Source organism: Saccopteryx bilineata, chromosome 6 (assembly GCF_036850765.1).
Source record: "Saccopteryx bilineata isolate mSacBil1 chromosome 6, mSacBil1_pri_phased_curated, whole genome shotgun sequence".
Lineage (NCBI taxonomy): Eukaryota > Metazoa > Chordata > Mammalia > Chiroptera > Emballonuridae > Saccopteryx > Saccopteryx bilineata.
The window spans coordinates 91703601-91721970 of NC_089495.1; the positions used below are offsets into that span (position 1 = coordinate 91703601).

Here is an 18370-nt window from a genome sequence, read left to right on the forward strand (position 1 = left end):
GACCTGCAGTGCCCCCACCCACACTGTGGAGGGCTTGCTGGAGGGCAGGAGGCGGCGGGGGCAGAAGCCAGGCCAGAAACGCTTGAGGCCCCACGTTAGCTCAATCTACCCCGGCAGGGGTGGAGGGGACACAGGAAAGTGGACACAGCTGAGGGCCCGCCTGCAACCCCACCTGCAGGGAAGGACGGGAGCCCGGGAACGGGTGGAGATCCACCTCTGAGCAAGGGTGCGCCAGCATGCAGCCTTGCCTGACCTGCAGAGCCGAGGCTTGTGACCCAACACAAAAGCTGGCTCTGACCACAGGGGTGGGGCGAAAGCCCAGGAACAGGCGGAGACCTGCAGCTAAGCAGAGGTGCTCATCCCTGCACTTGGTGCCAAGGCTGTGGCCAGTGTGAGAGTGTGAGGCGTGCAACCCCACCCGCGGAGGTGGAGCAAAGGCCAGGACCGGCTGAGGCTTGTACAGCCCGCCACGTGAACACAGCCTCTCCGATAGAGGAGAGGTGGAAAACACACCTACAACCACATCAGGCCTGCACCAATAATACCCATACTCCAACGCCTTAGGAAGAAGCAGAGGGGGTGGCGGGCCAGCAGACAAACCACACTTAGAGAATACAGAGGCAACACCCATTGGACTCCAGTGGCCAAACCCTTCTTATACACAGACAAAATGGGCAGGCAGAGAAAAGCAACCCAAATGAATCAAGAGATATCCCCAGAGAAGGACCTGAATGAGTCAGATATAACCAAATTACTGGATGCAGAATTTAAAATAATGATTATTAGGATGTTCAAAGAGCTTAAAACAACAATAGATGGTCAATACGAACACCTAAATAAAGAGATAGCAAATATAAAAAAGGAAATTAAAATAATAAAAAAGAATGAGTCAGAAATGACAAATACAATATCACAATTGAAGACCACAACAGAAGGAATTAAAAGCAGGATAGATGAAACTGAGGATCCAATCAGTGAGTTAGAGGACAAGTTAAATGAAGGCACGGAAGCAGAGCAGAAAAAAGAAAAGAGAGTCAAAAAGTCTGAGGAAACTCTAAGAGAGCTCTGTGACAACATGAAGAGAAATAACATCCACATCATAGTGGGTCCTGAAGAAGAAGAGAAAAAACAAGGGATAGAAACTCTGTTCAATCAAATCATAGCTGAAAAATTGAGGCAGGAAATAGTCTCACAAGTTCAAGAAGCACAGAGACCTCCATTAGAGAGGAAACCAAAGAAATCTACAACAAGACACATCATAACTAAAATACCAAAGCTAAGTGGTAAACAGAAAATATTAAAAGCTGCTAGAGAAAAAAAAAGCTAGCACCTACAATATCATAAGTATGATATCCGACTTCTCAACAAAAACACTTGAGGCCAGAAGGGAATGGCAAGATATATTCAAAGTAATGTAGAACAAGAGCCTACAACCAAGACTACTTTATCCAGCAAGGTTATTGTTTAAAATTGAAGGAGAAATAAAAAGCTTTCCAGAAAAAAAAAAACAACTCAGGAATTCACTACAACCAAACCAATGCTGCAAGAAATGCTAAGGGGCCTGTTATAAACAAATCAAAAGGGGCAAAGAATATATCAAAAGAGGAATAGTACTTTAAAGAATAAAATGGCAATAAACAAGTACATATCAATAATAACCTTAAAAGTAAATGGATTAAATGATCCAATCAAAAGACATAGGGTAGCTGCGTGGAAAAGAAAACAGGAAGGACCCTTACATATGCTGTCTACAAGAGACACACCTTAAAACAAAAGATGCACATAGACTGAGGGTTAAAAGATGAAAAAAAAAATTTCATGCAAATGGAAATGAAAAGAAAGCTGGGGTAGCAATACTTATATCAAACAAAATGGACTTTAAAACAAAGGCTATATAGTAAGAGATAAAAAAGGACAATACCTAATGATAAAGGGAGCAATCCAACAGGAAGATATAACCATTATCAATATCAACACACCACATATAGGAGCACCTAAATATATAAAGCAGACTTTGATGGATATAAAGGGCAAAATCAACAGCAATAGTAGGGGTTTTCAATACACCACTAACATCACTAGATAGATCCTCAAGAAAGAAAATTAATAAAGAAACAGCAGACTTAAAGGACACACTAGATCAATTCGGTTTAATAGATATCTTTAGAACCTTTCACCCTAAAGCAGAATATACATTCTTTCCAAGTGCTGATGGTACATTCTCCAGGATAGACCACAGGTTAGGGCACAAAAGCAGTCTCAACAAATTTAAGAAGATTGAAATCATATCAAGCATTTTCTCTGATCACAATGGCATGAAATTAGAAATCAACCACAACAGAAAAACTGAAAAATACTCAAACACTTGGAAACTAAGTAGCATGTTATTAAATAATGAATGGGTTAACAATGAAATAAAAAGAAAAATTAAAAATATCTAGAAATGAATGATAATGAGCATACATCAACTCAAAATTTATGGGACACAGCAAAAGCACTCCTGAGAGGGAAGCTCATAGAATTACAGGCATACCTTAAGAAGCTAGAAAAAGCTCAAATATATAACTTGACCCTGCATCTAAAAGAACTCGAAAAAGAACAGCAAGTAAAACCCAGGGATAGTAGAAGGAAGAAAATAATAAAGATCAGAGCGGAAATAATTGACATAGAGACTAAAGAAACAATACAGAGGATCAATGAAACCAGGATCTGGTTCTTTGAAAAGGTAAACAAGATCGATGAGAGAGAGAGGGCTCAAATAAATAAAATTAGAAATGAGAGTGGAGAAATAACAACTGATACAACAGAAATACAAAATATTGTAAGAAAATACTATGAAGAACTGTATGCCAAAAAACTAGACAGCCTAGATGAAATAGGCAAATTCCTTGAAACATACAATCTTCCAAAAATCAATGTGGAAGAAACAGAAAACCTAAACAGACCGATACAACAAACGAGATAGAAAGTTATCAAAAAACTCCCAACAAAGAAAAGTTCTGGGCCTGATGGCTTCACAAGTGAATTCTACCAAATATTCAAAGAAGAACTAACTCCTATCCTTCTCAAGCTATTTCAAAAAATTCAAGAGGAAGGAAGACTTCCAAGGTCCTTTTATGAGGCGAGCATAATTCTGATTCCAAAACCAGGCAAAGACAACCCAAAGAAAGAATACTATAGGCCAATATCCCTGATGAATATAGATGCTAAAGTCCTCAACAAAATATTAGCAAACCGGATCCAGCAATATATGAAAAAAATCATACACCATGATCAAGTGGGATTTATTCTGGTGAGATAAGGCTGGTACAATATTCACAAATCAATCAATATGATTCATCACATAAACAAAAGGAAGGAGAAAAACCACATGATAATTTGAATACAGGCAGAAAAAACATTTGATAAAATCCAACACCCATTCATGATCAAAATTCTCAGCAAAGTGGGAATACAGGGAATATACCTAACATGATAAAGGCCATCTATGACAAACCCACAGCCAACATCATACTCAATGGGCAAAAATAAAAGCAATGCCCTTAAGATCAGGAACAAAGCAGAGGTACCCCCTTTCACCACTCTTATTCAACATAGTTCTGGAAGTCCTAGCCACAGCAATCAGACAAGAAGAAGAAATAAAAGGCATCCAAATTGGAAAAGAAGAAGTAAAACTATCATTATTTGCACATGATATGATACTGTATATAGAAAGCCCTAAAGTCTCAGTCAAAAAACTACTGGACCTGATAAATGAATTCGGCAAGGTGGCAGGATATAAAATTAATACTCAGATATCAGAGGCATTTTTATACACCAACAATGAAGTGTCAGAAACAGAAATTAAGAAAACAATCCCCTTCATTATTGCAACCAAAAAAATAAAGTACCTAGGAGTAAATTTAACTAAGGAGATTAAAGACTTATACTCGGAAAATGATAAAACATTGATAAAAGAAATCAAGGAAGATACAAACAAGTGGAAGCATATACCATGCTCATAGTTAGGAATAAAAAACATCATTAAAATCTTTATATTACCCAATGTAATTTAGAAATTCAATGCCATACCAATTAAAATATCAATAACATACTTCAAAGATATAGAACACATATTCCAAAAATTTATATGGAACCAAAAAAGAAAACGAATAGCCTCAGCAATCTTGAAAAAGAAGAATAAAGTGGGAGGTAGCACATTTCCTGATATCAAGTTATACTACAAGGCCATTGTACTCAAAACAGCTTGGTACTTGCATAAGTAAGAAGAGGCATATAGATCAATGGAACAAAACAGATAATCCAGAAATAAACCCAAACCTTTATGGACAACTGATATTTGACAAAGGAGGTAAGAGCATTCAATGGAGTAAAGACAGCCTCTTTAACAAATGGTATTCGGAAAATTGGACAGCTACCTGCAAAAAAATGAAACTAGACTACCAACTTACACCATTCACAAAAATAAACTCTAAATGGATAAAAGACTTAAATGTAAGCTGTGAAACCATAAGCATCTTAGAAAAAAACATAGGCAGTAAGCTCTCTGACATCTGTCGCAACAAGATATTTGCCGACTTATCTCTACAGGCAAGTGAAATAAAAGACAGGATATACAAAGGGACTATATCAAACTAAAAAGCTTTTGCACAGCTAAAGACAGTAAGAACAAAATAAAAAGACAAACTACACAATGGGAGAACATATTCGACAATATGTCTGATAATGGGTTAATAACCAAAATTTATAAAGAACTTGTAAAACTCAACACCAGGAAGACAATCCAAAAAATGGGCAAAAGAAATGAATAGACACTTCTCCAAAGAGGACATACAGATGGCCAGTAGGCATATGAAAAAATGCTGAACATCACTAATAATTAGAGAAATGCAAATTAAAACCACAATGAGATATCACCTCACACCAGTCAGAATGGCACTCATCAAGAAAACAACACAGAATAAGTGCTGGCGAGGGTGTGGAGAAAAGGGAACCCTCCTGCACTGCTGGTGGGAATGCAGACTGGTGCAGTCACTGTGGAAAACAGTATGGAGATTCCTCAAAAAATTAAAAGTTGAACTGTCTTTTGCCCCAGCTATCCCACTTTTAGGAATATACCCTAAGAACACCATAGCACTGTTTCAAAAGGAGAAATGCACCCCCATGATTATGGCAACATTGTTCACAATAGCGAAGATCTAGAAACAGCTCAAGTGTCCATCAGTGGACAAGCAGATTAAAAAGCTTTGGTATATATATATACTATGGAATACTACTCAGCCATAAGAAATGATGACATTGGATCATGTACAATAACATTGATGGACCTTGATAACATTATACAGACTGAAATAAGTAAATCAGAAAAAACTAAGAACTATATGATTCCATACATAGATGGGACATAAAAATGAGACTCAGAGACATGAACAAGAGTGTGGTTGTTACTGGGCACAGGGGAGGGAGTAGAGGAAGGAGAGAGGGTGGGGGAGGGGAGGGGCACAAAGAAAACCAGATAGAAGGTGACAGAAGACAACTTGACTTTGGGTGATAGGTATGCAACATAATCAAATGTCAAAACAACCTGGAGATGTTTTCTCTGAACATATGTACCCTGATTTATCAATGGCACCCCATTACAATAAAAAAAAAGCCAAAAGGTAAATACAACCCTAATATCCATCAGTGGATAAATGGACAAAGTATGACATATACAACAGAATATATTTAGCCTTAAAATTAGGAAATTCTGACACATGCTACAATATAAATGAAACCTGAAGATACGATGGTAAGTGAAATAAGCCAGATGCAAAAGGACAAATATTGTATGATTCCACTTATATACAGTATCTAAAGCAATCAAATTCATAGAGACAGAAAGTAGAATCAAGGTTGCCAGAGCTTGGAGAATGGGAAGTTAATGGGAGAGGTGGAGAATGGGAAGTTAATGGGAGAGGTGGAGAATGGGAAGTTAATGGGAGAGGTGGAGAATGGAAGTTAATGGGAGAGGTGGAGAATGGAAGTTAATGAGAGGTGGAGAATGGGAAGGTAATGGGAGAGGTGGAGAATGGAAGTTAACGTTTAATGGGTACAGAGCTTCAGTTTGGGAAGATAAACACTTTTCTTCACCTGTATGTAATCAACTTGTTACAACTACAACACCTGTATATATGGTTTAAAACAGGGGTCCTCAAACTACGGCCTATGGGCTGCATGTGGCCCCCTGAGGCCGTTTATCTGGCCCCCGCCGCACTTCCGAAAGGGGCACCTCTTTCATTGGTGGTCAGTGAGAGGAGCATAGTTCTCATTGAAATACTGGTCAGTTTGTTGATTTAAATTTACTTGTTCTTTATTTTAAATATTGTATTTGTTCCTGTTTTGTTTTTTCACTTTAAAATTAGATATGTGCAGTGTGTATAGGGACTTGTTCATAGTTTTTTTTTATAGTCCGGTCCTCCAACGGTCTGAGGGACAGTGAACTGGCCCCCTTTGTAAAAAGTTTGAGGACCCCTGGTTTAAACACTGTTCAATGCTCTCTTCCCCTATTTATTTTACGAGAATATTATAAAGCCTCTTTACTTTCAAAATTAACTCTATGGTTTATCATTTCTATGTGTACATTTGATTTCTATGTGTATTACCTGCTAGAAGCTCAAGTAATTGAACTCTCTATGGTTTCTATATTGTTATGGTTACCAAATCACAAAACTTTATAAAACCAAAAAGAACTCTAATTGTACTAAGATGCTTTTAAACTCCTTTTAATGTAAGTTTTTATTGCCTCCTAACAAGAAATACTGACAGGCTTTCAGAAAACAAAATGCAAAGATATATAATAAAACATTACAAGGACAACTATCCAAATATTACTGATCCATGTGTGCATGCATGTACCTCATGTACCTGCGTGCATGTGTATTGGAATTGAGGGAATTCCCAGAATGTTTTTTTTTTTAAGTGAAAGGAGGAGAGATAGAGAGACAGACTCCCAGATGTACTCCAACCGGGATCCACCCAAAAACCCCATCTGGGGCCTATGATCAAATCAACTGAGCTATTTTTAGTGCCTGAGGCTGATGTTTGGACCAACCAAGCTATCCTCTGCACCTGGGGCCAACGCTCAAACCATTTGAGACACTGACCGTGAGAAGGGAAAAAAGAGAGAAGGAGGAGAGGGAGGGGGAAAGAAGCAGATGGTTGCTTCTCATGTGTGCCCTGACTGGAAATAGAACCTAGGATTTCCACATGCCGGGTCACACTCTATCCACTGAGCTAACTGCTCAGAGCAACGTTTCTAGAATGTTTAACTGACTTTTCAGGCAATGCAGTAGTTCTGGCAGGATTAGGAAAATTATGTAAGATGTTGGTCTGACTTAAGAACATCTTAGCACATTTTTTAAAAATCTCTCTAATTACTGTATAATAATATATCACCCTGGGAAAGGAAAGACTCTCATAAAATGAGTGAAATCTCACTGGGAAATTCAAAGTTCATAAACTTGGCTTTTTTTTTTGACAGAAACAGAGTCAGAGAGAGAGACAGATAGTGATAGACAGGAAGGGAGAGAGATGAGAAGCATCAGTTCTTCCTTGTGGCACCTTAGTTATTCACTGATTGCTTTCTTATATGTGCCTTGACCGGGGGCTACAGCAGATCGAGTGACCCCTTGCTCAAGCCAGTGACCAAGGACTCAAGCTACTGACCTTGGGCTTCAAACCAGCAACCTTTAGGCTCAAGCTAGCGACCATGGGTCCTGTCTATGATCCCACACTCAAGCCAGCGACCCCGTGCTCAAGCTGGTGTGCCCGCGCTCAAGCCAGATGAGCTTGAGCTCAAGCTGGTGACCTCGGGGTTTCAAACTTGGGGCCTCTGCAACCCAGTCCAATGCTCTATCCAATGCACCACCTCCTGGTCAGGCAACTTGGCTTTTTATTTAAAACTATCAAACCACCACATACTTGCTCTTATAGTATTTTCAACTAAACAATAAAGTTATAAAACATGATCTTATACTGCACAGTATAGCAGCCCAAAATGTAGCATATTATTAGCATAAGAAATGAATACTAAGAAATAAAAAACGTGCTCAATTCTTCTTATCTATTTACCTCCCAACAGAGGAAACTTCAAACTATAAAAATAGAAAAAAGCAATGTATCATAAAATACCAAAAGCTTAAAATACTGCTAGGCCCCTTGGCTTACTTTATGTTTGAGAGGGGCACAAGAATAAAAATTTCAGCAGAAAGAGTAATTAGCTTTAGGTGCTTTGCAATTGATTCATTTAACAATTATTTGTTATTATGTTTATTATATGTAAGACGCTGAGCTTCTTTCTACTTTGGAGATACAGGAATGCTCAGATACATCACCTCTTAGCTGTCTAACCATAAAACAAGTTAGTTAACAGTTCTTAAAAGTCCATTTTCTGATCTAGCTAGACATAAAACCTTTCAGAAGACTGTTAGGAGGGCTACAGCTATAAGAACTCAGCATAATACCTACACACTGCTCAACAAATATTTGTAGAACTAAACAAAGATGACACAAACGAGAATTCAGACCTTAAAGTGCCTAGAATCTAATAAAGGAGATTAACAAATAAACAATTTTAGTGCTAGGTAAAAAGTAATACACTTCTTAATATGGATAAAGCATCCCAAGAATTCAATAAAAGAGCAACTACTTCACTTTGTGAAGAAGCAAGCATTTTATGAGTTTAAAAGCATGAGGACAAGTTGGCCATGCAGAAACTCGTAGAGAGAACACAAGATGAATGGTGTAAAAGTGGTAGAATCTTTTTCCCCAAAAAAGTATAATTGCGGAAAGCATAAAGAATCAAAGAAACAATATATAGTTAGATTTGTCTAGAATGAAATCTATGTGAAATAATTTAGAGAGTTGAAAAGGTAAACTGGAACTAGAGCTACGTTATATATGGCCTTGAATCCCAAACTAAGGCATTTGAAATAAAAGCAGGGTGTGATTATGTTCTGAGTTATGCTGAAGGGAGATAATCTGGTAGAAGTGCATAAAATGAATTAGAAGATGGAGAAAGAACATGTAAATAGTTAAAAGAATACTGCAGCAGTCAAGGCAAGATATACTAAAGACTTAAACTATAGTAACAGCAATACAGCTGGGAAGCAAGGGACTGATATGAAACCTGACTGCAGAATTGGTTGCTGGAAGCAAAGTAGGGGAACAATTACTAGATAACTACAAGCATGAAGATATTGTTAACACAAATGGAGAAAACATCAACTAAAGTGACTAGGAAGACGCTAGCCACAAAAACCCCTTCATTATAGTGAAATTCTAATTTGCATTCATTTGTATGTGTATTTGTGTGTGGATAAGACAAATACGCATTATGTTTTTTTACATATATATGTACAAACACTTGTTTTTTGCAGACTCAATTATATATATTACATACAAGTTATAACTGTTACCTTGGCAGTTTTAAAAACTTGTCAGTAAAATAAGACTTTCCAAAATATGTAAAAAAAAAAAATGTAATGTTGAAAAAAGATATCTGCTTTAGAGAAATAAGGTGCTTAAATGAAGGTAGACAGTTTCTATAAAGATCCCTGTATGTTATTCTATTCAACTCTGACATAAGGACTAATGTTACTATTCATTATGGGAAGTTCTCCTTAAAATACAGAATGCAATAAAAAGAGTGTAGTGTTTTAAAAGTTGAAGCCATTCTTCTTAGTTCACACTTACTCTCTGTAACTCCCACTTCTCAATAAGGTGTTCCACTTCACCACCAAGAACTGTGGTGTTAGAGTCAGTCAGGAGCAGGAATCCATTTTTTACGTTCACAATGCCTGAGAGCTTAACTTTAGTTCCTGGTGGTGTATTCAGGCTAAAGCAAAGAAAAAACAAAGTTAAAACAAGTTGACGCCCTGGTTGGGTAGCTCAATTGGTGCAGGGGTAGTCAACCTTTTTATACCTACTGCCCACTTTTGTATCTCTGTTAATAGTAAAATTTTCTAACCACCCACTGGTTCCACAGTAATGGTGATTTATAAAGTAGGGAAGTAACTTTACTTTATAAAATTTATAAAGCAGACTTACAGCAAGTTAAAGCATGTAATAATAATTATTTACCAAGTACTTTATGTCGGATTTTCACCAAGTTTGGCAGAATAAATCTTTATAAAACAACTTACTATAGTTAAATCTATCTTTTTATTTATACTTTGGTTACTCTGCTACTGCCCACCATGAAAGCTGGAACGCCCACTAGTGGGCGGTAGGGACCAGGTTGACTACCACTGGGTTAGAGCATCGTCTTGCTATGCCAAGGTTGTTGGTGTGAAACCTGGTCAGAGCCCATATAAGAATCAACCAGTGAATGCATGGATAGGTGGAACAGCAAATCAATGTTTCTCTCTCTTGCTCTCCTTTCCTTCCTCTCTCAAATCAGTAAATAATAAAAAACAAAAACAAGTTGAAGCTCCTTCCCCAAACAATGATTCATTCTCATATTATGACCTGGTCAGATTCTTCAAAGTGAACTAACGTAAAAACTATTTTTCAGGAGTAAAAAAAATATGGACAATAAAAATCACACTTCACAAATTTGTAGTAAAGAAAAATAGAATAAAAGATATGAAAATACTTTCTCAATAATGCCATGCTGGACAAATATGATTTGCCACTTTTTCTCTGACCTTTGGCTATGCACTGCAAAGATATACTATATTACAAAATTAAATTTTATTACAGGAAAAAATATGTGACCAGTAATAATCCTAGAAATTTTCATCTACATGAGCTATCATAATTCACAAAAAATGCTATTTTTTGTTAACCATGTAGAGATAAAATGAGACTTATTTACTCTAAAACATACTAACTTGAAAAGAACTTTCTATTTTTTTAAGTGAGAGGAGGGGAGATAGTGAGACAGACTCCCACATGCGCCTCAACTGGGATCTACCCAGCAACCTCTATCTTGGGCTGATGCTCAACTCAACTGAGCTACTTTTAGCACCTGAAGCTGACATGTTCAGACCAACCAAGCTATCCTCAGTGCCCAGGGCCATGCTCAAACCCATCAAGCCACTGGCTGTGGGAGGGGAAGAGGGAAAAAAGAGGGAGAGGAAAGGGGAGAGAAGCTGATGGTCACTTTTCTTGTGTGCCCTGACCATGAATCAAACCCAGGACATCTATATGCCAGGCCAATGCTTCATCTACTGAGTGACCAGCCAGGGATGAAAATAACTTTTTTATAACAGACTAATATTATCAGTTTGGGAGCAAACATTACACCATAATCCCTTTTATAGAAACCAGAGATAAGATGTTTATCCTCCTACTGGTAGCCCTCTGGTAAAAGAAACAATGGAAGAAATCCATTTTATCACATTGGTTTATTCTAAAATTAAAGCCCATACACCAAGGCCCACTCCATCTCTTTGCAATTTAGCAAGGGGTAAAACAATCCAAATAGGAGTAAAGACTGTCCCAAAACACTTGAATAAATTAGAAAATCATGCTGAAATGACTACATATTGTTCACATATTAAAAGTTCATTAAATTTACCATGTGCTGTTATTTGCAATAGCAAATCAGTGAAAGCACTGGTGTATTCTGGGGGAAACAGGTTTATTAAATAGTTATTAACAAGAAGAAACAGAAAACTCCTGCTTTTAAAGCTTCAACAACTGCATGCATAGCAAGACATCTTGTGTGCCATGCTAATGAGTCAGCTTCAGTTCCTGGTAACCCTATGTATGCCCGGTGGCCACCACCACGGCCATGCAGGTTCTCCTTGAATTCGGGCAGCTGGTAAAGGAACAGTGAAGAAAGGAAATGGTGGTATTGGGCAAATGAGTTTGTAAAATTTGTATTTTTTTAGTTTGTTCACTTTTATTGTTACAAAATGGTGCTGGGCAGCACCAAGTATATGTGGTCTGTGAAACTGCAAATTACCTTCCTGCTTGGGAGGGGCCACTGTTTTGCTGTTTGCTGGAGGAGGGATTTTGATTGCCCCCAGCCTGTTTTGCAGAGAAGAAGGAGAAGAGAAAGAAAGAAGCCATGATTGCAGAGAGAGAGTAGAGAGAATGCAGAGTGCTGAAGAAGCCAGTTTTGCAGAGAGAAAAGAGGAGAGAAGCCACGTTGTCAGGAAAAGAGAAGGTGTGCAGATGAAGAATCAGAGCTGAGGGGCTTTGGGAGCCCCACTGAGGCTTGTGGGGGCCTTAGATTCTAGGAGGAACCAGAGAAGATTCTTCTGGTTGTGAAATCGAAGAATGTGTCAGTGGCTTTGGGAGCCCTAAATGAAAAGGGAAGTGTTTTCCCTGTGTGTTTGCTCATCAGCCAGTGTGAGACAGCACCCTGGTGGGAATGGCCCACCATTTTTTGGCTCCACTGTTTCTTTACCATCTGCCTGAATCCAATGAGAACCTGCCTGGCCACAACAGCAGAGGCCTCTGGCCTTACAGTGGGCCATTCCGTTTATTAAAGTCTCATAATGGCAGACAAGCAAACAGGCAGGACTCCCAAGCCCTTCAGCATTCCGGACTCACCCGAAATCATAGGCTCCCACCAGCCTCAGCACGCCCCAGCCAAACAGGCCAGGCCAAAATCTCAGGGCTCCCAAGCCCCTCAGCTCTTTCTCTCTTTCTCTTTCTCTCTCTCTCTCTCTCTCTGTCTCTGTCTCTCTGTCTCTCTCCACTCCCCAGCAAATCAAGCTGTGAAAAATCCTTCTTCAGCAAACAATATCAAACCATCGCCCCACCCCACGGCAGCAGGCAGTCCACAATTTGCAATCTGCTAACCAGAGGGCAAGCACCACAGCCTTCCACAGACTATACACTCATGGTACTACCCCAATACAAACAAGTAAACCTTAAAATAAAAATAAAAATAAAAAAACACGTGTTTAGCCAACACCCTACGAATGAGTGATGTCCACAATGCCCTGCCCTCTACTGCACTGCTCAGCTCCTGTAGACTCATGCCCTACGGCTTCTTTTATGGACTCAATCCATCTCATATTTGGTCTTTCTCTTTTCCTGCTATCTTTTATTTTCCCCAGCATTATTGTCTTTTCCAAAGAACCCTGCATCTTCATGATCTGCCTAAACAGGACAGCTTCAATTTCATCACTTTTACCTCTAGCAATGTTTCAGGCTTAATTTGCTTTAGGACCCACGTGTTTATTTTTCTGGTGGCCCAGGGTATTCACAGAGCTCTCCTCCAACACCATAGATCAAAAATATTATCTGGTAAAAATTATTCTGAGGAGCCCAAGCTTAATCATTCTTAGTCATCCCATGTAACTTATGGAATAAAAGGTCTTAAAAAGCCTTGCTAACCACTTAAGAGCTCTGTGATGATATATAGTAAACATAGGATAATATCTACCAGACTTTAATATCAGCAACAACTGAGTACAGTTACACTAAATGAAAAAGTTTTTCCCAATTTCAAGCAAGCAGCAGATCCATATCTTCCGAACTCCACAGTCATTGTTTAGGGGTGAATAGAATAAGCACCAAGGGTACCAGACTGCTGTACTCTCTACCTCCAAAGAAATTATTAATAAAATTATACATAAGACTGTGTGGTCTTCAAAACCACTTTTGCCTAAATAATTTCTTAAGAACTGGTAAATTTGAAAAATGTAGAAACCTATAAAATGAACATATAAGAAACTACATAAAACCTTTAAAAATAGGATGTAAATTACAGGGGCATTTAAATTGTGATAATATTATTTTAAAATATAAGAGGAAAAAATTTTCAATTATATTAAGGTGAATCTACATATTGTTGTAAAGTGCCAAAAGCTACAGAATTAATATTAATATTTTAGGAAATATAAAGAACATTTACTAATTTGGGCTAGGTGTGCAGAAAGATTTTGTGAGTGTGATTAGTGTAAAGCCAGTAGTCACGGCCACTATCACAGCTGCCTGGCCCATGCAGGTTCGCATTATATTCGGACAGTCAGTAAAGAAACAATGGAGCCAAAAGCTGATGGGCCGTTATCTTTGATCCTAGCTTGCACCTAGCGGGCAAGTAAAAACACACACTGGGCTCCACTCAGTGCTCACAAAGCTACTGACTTATCCGAGTGTCCTAGAATCAAAGGTTTCTAGCTCACCAGACTTATCCACCTCTGTTCCCCGTCTCCTTCCTTCTCTCTGCACAAACTGGCTTCTCACTCAACACTCCACCATCTTGGCTGCTTCTCCTGGCCTCCTCCACGTGGCCTTTATCTGCTCTCCTATCTGCTCTCTCCTCTAATGATAATCTCAGGAACCAAGAGAGCAAGCTCCCATTCTGCCCCCATTTTAAAGTATATAAGTCAAAACCTTTAATCCAATATATAAAAGAGGGAAGTCTCTAATACAATGTCACTTATCTGAGGCATGATGGGATTGCACCACCCCACATCAAAAAGGGTGGGAAAGGCTTAGTCCTAAAACCAAGTCCCAGGCTACTAGGATCCTGCCTGCCCACAGCCCACCCCCAACACACATTAATATCACCTGGGCAATGCTTCCATGTGGGCAGCGCCATCTTTAACAAAGTGAGCATAATATATTTTATCTGCCCAACAATTAGCATAAGACCAAGATAGCATTGTGTTGTAAATGAAGAAAGAGGAAGGAGACTTGGATTCCCTGACCTTCCCCCATACCTATGGAGGAGGGGTCAATGGCTAGCCAGGTATAGGGAGAAAGGAATTAAATCTTTTCTTGGGCTAATGGACCATTTGCAGGCATTTGTTCCCATGGAAACCACCCCTCCCCTCCGGAAAGCATGTGGTTAATGTATGTATCTCTAAACAAAAGGTATAAACTTATGCTGTGATGTCAGGTTTTCTCCCCTCCCATGTATAATTCGGAGTATACAAGCAGCCTCTGAATTGTTTTTGAGGACTGCACAATTTGGGTTTGTTGCCCTGTGTCAGCCATATGCGACCAGCATATTTAATAAATTTCCTACTTTAACAAAACTTTTTTTTTCTTTTTTTTTTTTCTGAAGTTGGAAACGGGGAGGCAGTCAGACAGACTCCCACATGCGCCCAACCGGGATCCACCCAGCATGCCCAGCAGGGGGCAATGCTCTGCTCATCTTGGGGTGTCGCTCTGCCGCAATCAGAGCCATTCTAGCACCTTAGGCAGAGGCCACAGAGCCATCCTCAGCGCCCAGGCAAACTTTGCTCCAATGGATCCTTGGCTGCAGGAGGGGAAGAGAGAGACAGAGAGGAAGGAGAGGGGGAGGGGTGGAGAAGTAGATGGGCGCTTCTCCTGTGTGCCCTGGTGGGGAATTGAACCCGGGACTCCTGTACACCAGGCCGACGCTCTATCACTGAGCCAACCGGCCAGGGCCAATAAAACTTTTCAAAAACTTATTTGGATTATGTGCCTCTACAAACACCGATGGATTTATAGATTTAGCTACTTTACAACAATATAACTTCATTATGATAACTAATAAAGACTTCCACTTATCAGATTAAATTATAGTTCTACTCCCAGAAAAGGATAAATAGGTGCTAAAATTTTAATATAACTTTTACTACACTACTTTTAGGGCCATAACTAACTCTTATTCAGATAACATATTTTGGTTTAATTACTATTTTTATTGGCACCCCAAAGTACCTTTACTCTCTTTCTATTACACTTTTAAGCAAAAACAAATAGCAACAACAACAACAAAAAAAAAACAGGGAAAAGAGGCAAGAAGTAGGATGGAAGGGTTGAAAGAGGCACCCCAGGGAAATGCAATGCCCACTGGAGGCAACACATTCTACACCAGTTCCTGGTTATCCCCTCTAGTGAGTTCTACCTTCCTTGTAAGATAACTACTAACCAAACTTATTTTGAAAATAGTCTCCCAAATTGCTCACACGTAAGAATAGTTCTGTAAGCTGTTGTTCCTACAGCACCAAAGTAGATAGGCTACTTCAATGAGTGAATTATCAAGTGGCAATAAAATTTTTTCAACTCTCAAACTGTAATAAATTCAAAGAAAGAAAGCAGTGGGTGGCATAAGAAACCCTCCTCTCTTGTCTGCATTTACCTCAGAGAAATACAGAGCAGTAAAGTCAGAGAATGAGCCATTATATGCAAGTCTTCCTTCTGAGTCATCTGTGGCCTCCCTTGTAGGGGGTCTGCCTGAATTTGTCAAAAAGGAAAGGCTCTGTTTCTCCACAAAAGTAGAAATCCTTCTACTCTTCAAAAAGAAAAACAACATAATCACAGACTCAATAATCCTCTCTTATTAGGCAAACTTAGATATTTTAAGGAAGGAAGCTCTCTTACCAGAGGTAGACACTGGTTGAAAGAAAAAAGGAAATAAGGGAAATCAGAGAGCATTGTATTCAGGGTCTCAACTGTCCACATTTCCTCCCACACACCCCACTGCAAATACCTCAGCTCCTCCAGATGAAACTTCCCACCACCTGTCGTCAGGGCACTGTGTCTCTGCTTGTGCTATTCCCCTCCCATCTCTCTCAAAATGGCTATTCATATTTGAAGTTCCATTGCTGGCTTCTCCAGGCAAAGCTAATTTTCTGGACTTCTAATCCCTTCCCTTGACATATCAATTGTAACTTATAAGCCTATGTGCTGCTTCATTAGATTATGAACAATTTGGGAGCAAAATCTAAACCTTGTTTACCTTTGTACCTCCAGCAGCAGATAAGAAGCTGGAACACAATGGATGCTGAATACTTGTTAAATGCTTGCTTGCTCCGTAGAGAAGAACGATCTTATAATTTACATTAAATAAAAAGCTCAGAGCAGCAAACATAGCATATAAAATGACTAAGAAGACAAAAAAAGGGAGTGTACATATGTCTAATGAAAATTTCCACACTTCAGCAAACAGACCTCGAACTGATGAGGGCACTGAGGATAATGGAGACCTCCCCCGCTCCCTTGCTGCTCTGCCCCATTCTAGTAGGCAGGACTCCAAAAGCCGCTCATGCAAAAAGCCAAAAGGATTTGGAAAATGTTTCCTTATAGAGTTCCACTTTCTGTTAGAAAGTAGGATGGCGTGTGAACCTCCCCGGTATCAATCATTTCCTTAGAAAGCTCATTGGCCTATGAATTTTTCTAGAACACTAAAGAGTGGTGTTGCAGACACAGCTAACTGTCCAGGAAGAAACTGTAATGTAGCTAAAGAAATTCTGTTTGTACTGGGAAATTTTTGAATGACCTCAAATTTACTGACAAAACTGAAAAGATTACTTTTCATGCAAGAACACCTTAAATTTCTGTTTCCGTATTTAACATTGAAGCAAGGAGTAACTAACTTCATTCTTAACTATTTTCTATACAGATAAAGCAGAAATACAAACTAATTTCTAAAAAACTGTAATATGTACTTAAGAGTTCATTCCTTCTTTTCAAAGTTTTTAAAATAAGACCATTTTGAAAAGCAACTTCAAACACTGTCACAAATATAAAAAATAAAGTGCCCATCACCTTATTTTTGACATATAACTATATTCTACTGCTGTGCAACTTATGTGACCATCAGTCATCTGCAAACGCAGCATTCTTGGTGCAGCCTGGGATTCCTCATTATCCTTTGGCGCAGCAACATTGCGAATTTTTTGAATTTGCAAAACACATGGACCTTCAAGCTGTCAAAACACAAAGAAGTAAATATCACTTTTTAGCAACAGCTTTGTTTTCATTTACAGTGTATCTCTTTTTCTTAATGATTATGCTTTATAATGATAACTTCAATTAAATAAGGTCAAAATTGAAACTATAATACATATATAAGGGTGTTTTTCTGTATTTAAAAATAAAACTTCAAAAGGGTCTTCTGAAAAACATTAAAAAAATTATTCTGAATTTATTTTCAGAAAGTAACAACAACACTTTAGGAAAACAAAATTATATTTCTGGATTAAAGATGTATTGATAAATGTTTTTAGTCTTATGTGTTCTAAATTAGTCACATAGGTCCCCCCCTTCTCCTCGAATGTATATTAAGGGACATTCTAGAATTAAAGACTTTGTCATTTTTTAAGAAACATCAACTTTATAACAGTAGTTGAAAAGAATGCTTTCTGTTCAAAAACATCAAATTTAAAGTACACCCTCTTCTGGCTTAAATGAAGAACACAATCCCAATATTTAAATTATAAAAGTTTAAGAACTGTGAACTATACTTAACTTATTTTCACATTTCCTTTTAAATGAGTTTAAATCTAATGCTATATTATAGGCATTGACAATGAGGATGAAAATGTTCTCTGGCCACATTCCAATCAAAGACAAAAATATAATTCATAGACCATTAAGTTAAATACTCTATATAATAAAACAATTATGGCATGAATGGAAAATGACAGCAAAAGCTGATTACATCTGA

At 38.4% G+C, this 18370-nt stretch overlaps 1 protein-coding gene across 4 annotated transcripts in view; it reads right to left on the reverse strand.

Annotated features, from left to right (window-relative positions):
* TDRD3 (tudor domain containing 3) overlaps positions 1-18370 on the reverse strand; it is a 216568-nt gene that overhangs the window by 109895 nt on the left and 88303 nt on the right. For all 4 annotated transcript variants that reach the window (XM_066235530.1, XM_066235533.1, XM_066235531.1 and 1 more), the window contains exons 4-5: positions 17470-17630; positions 9736-9877 (exon numbers count right to left, since the gene is read on the reverse strand). In XM_066235530.1, coding sequence (XP_066091627.1) covers positions 9736-9877; positions 17470-17630 — 303 coding nt within the window. The remainder of the gene's footprint in view (positions 1-9735; positions 9878-17469; positions 17631-18370) is intronic.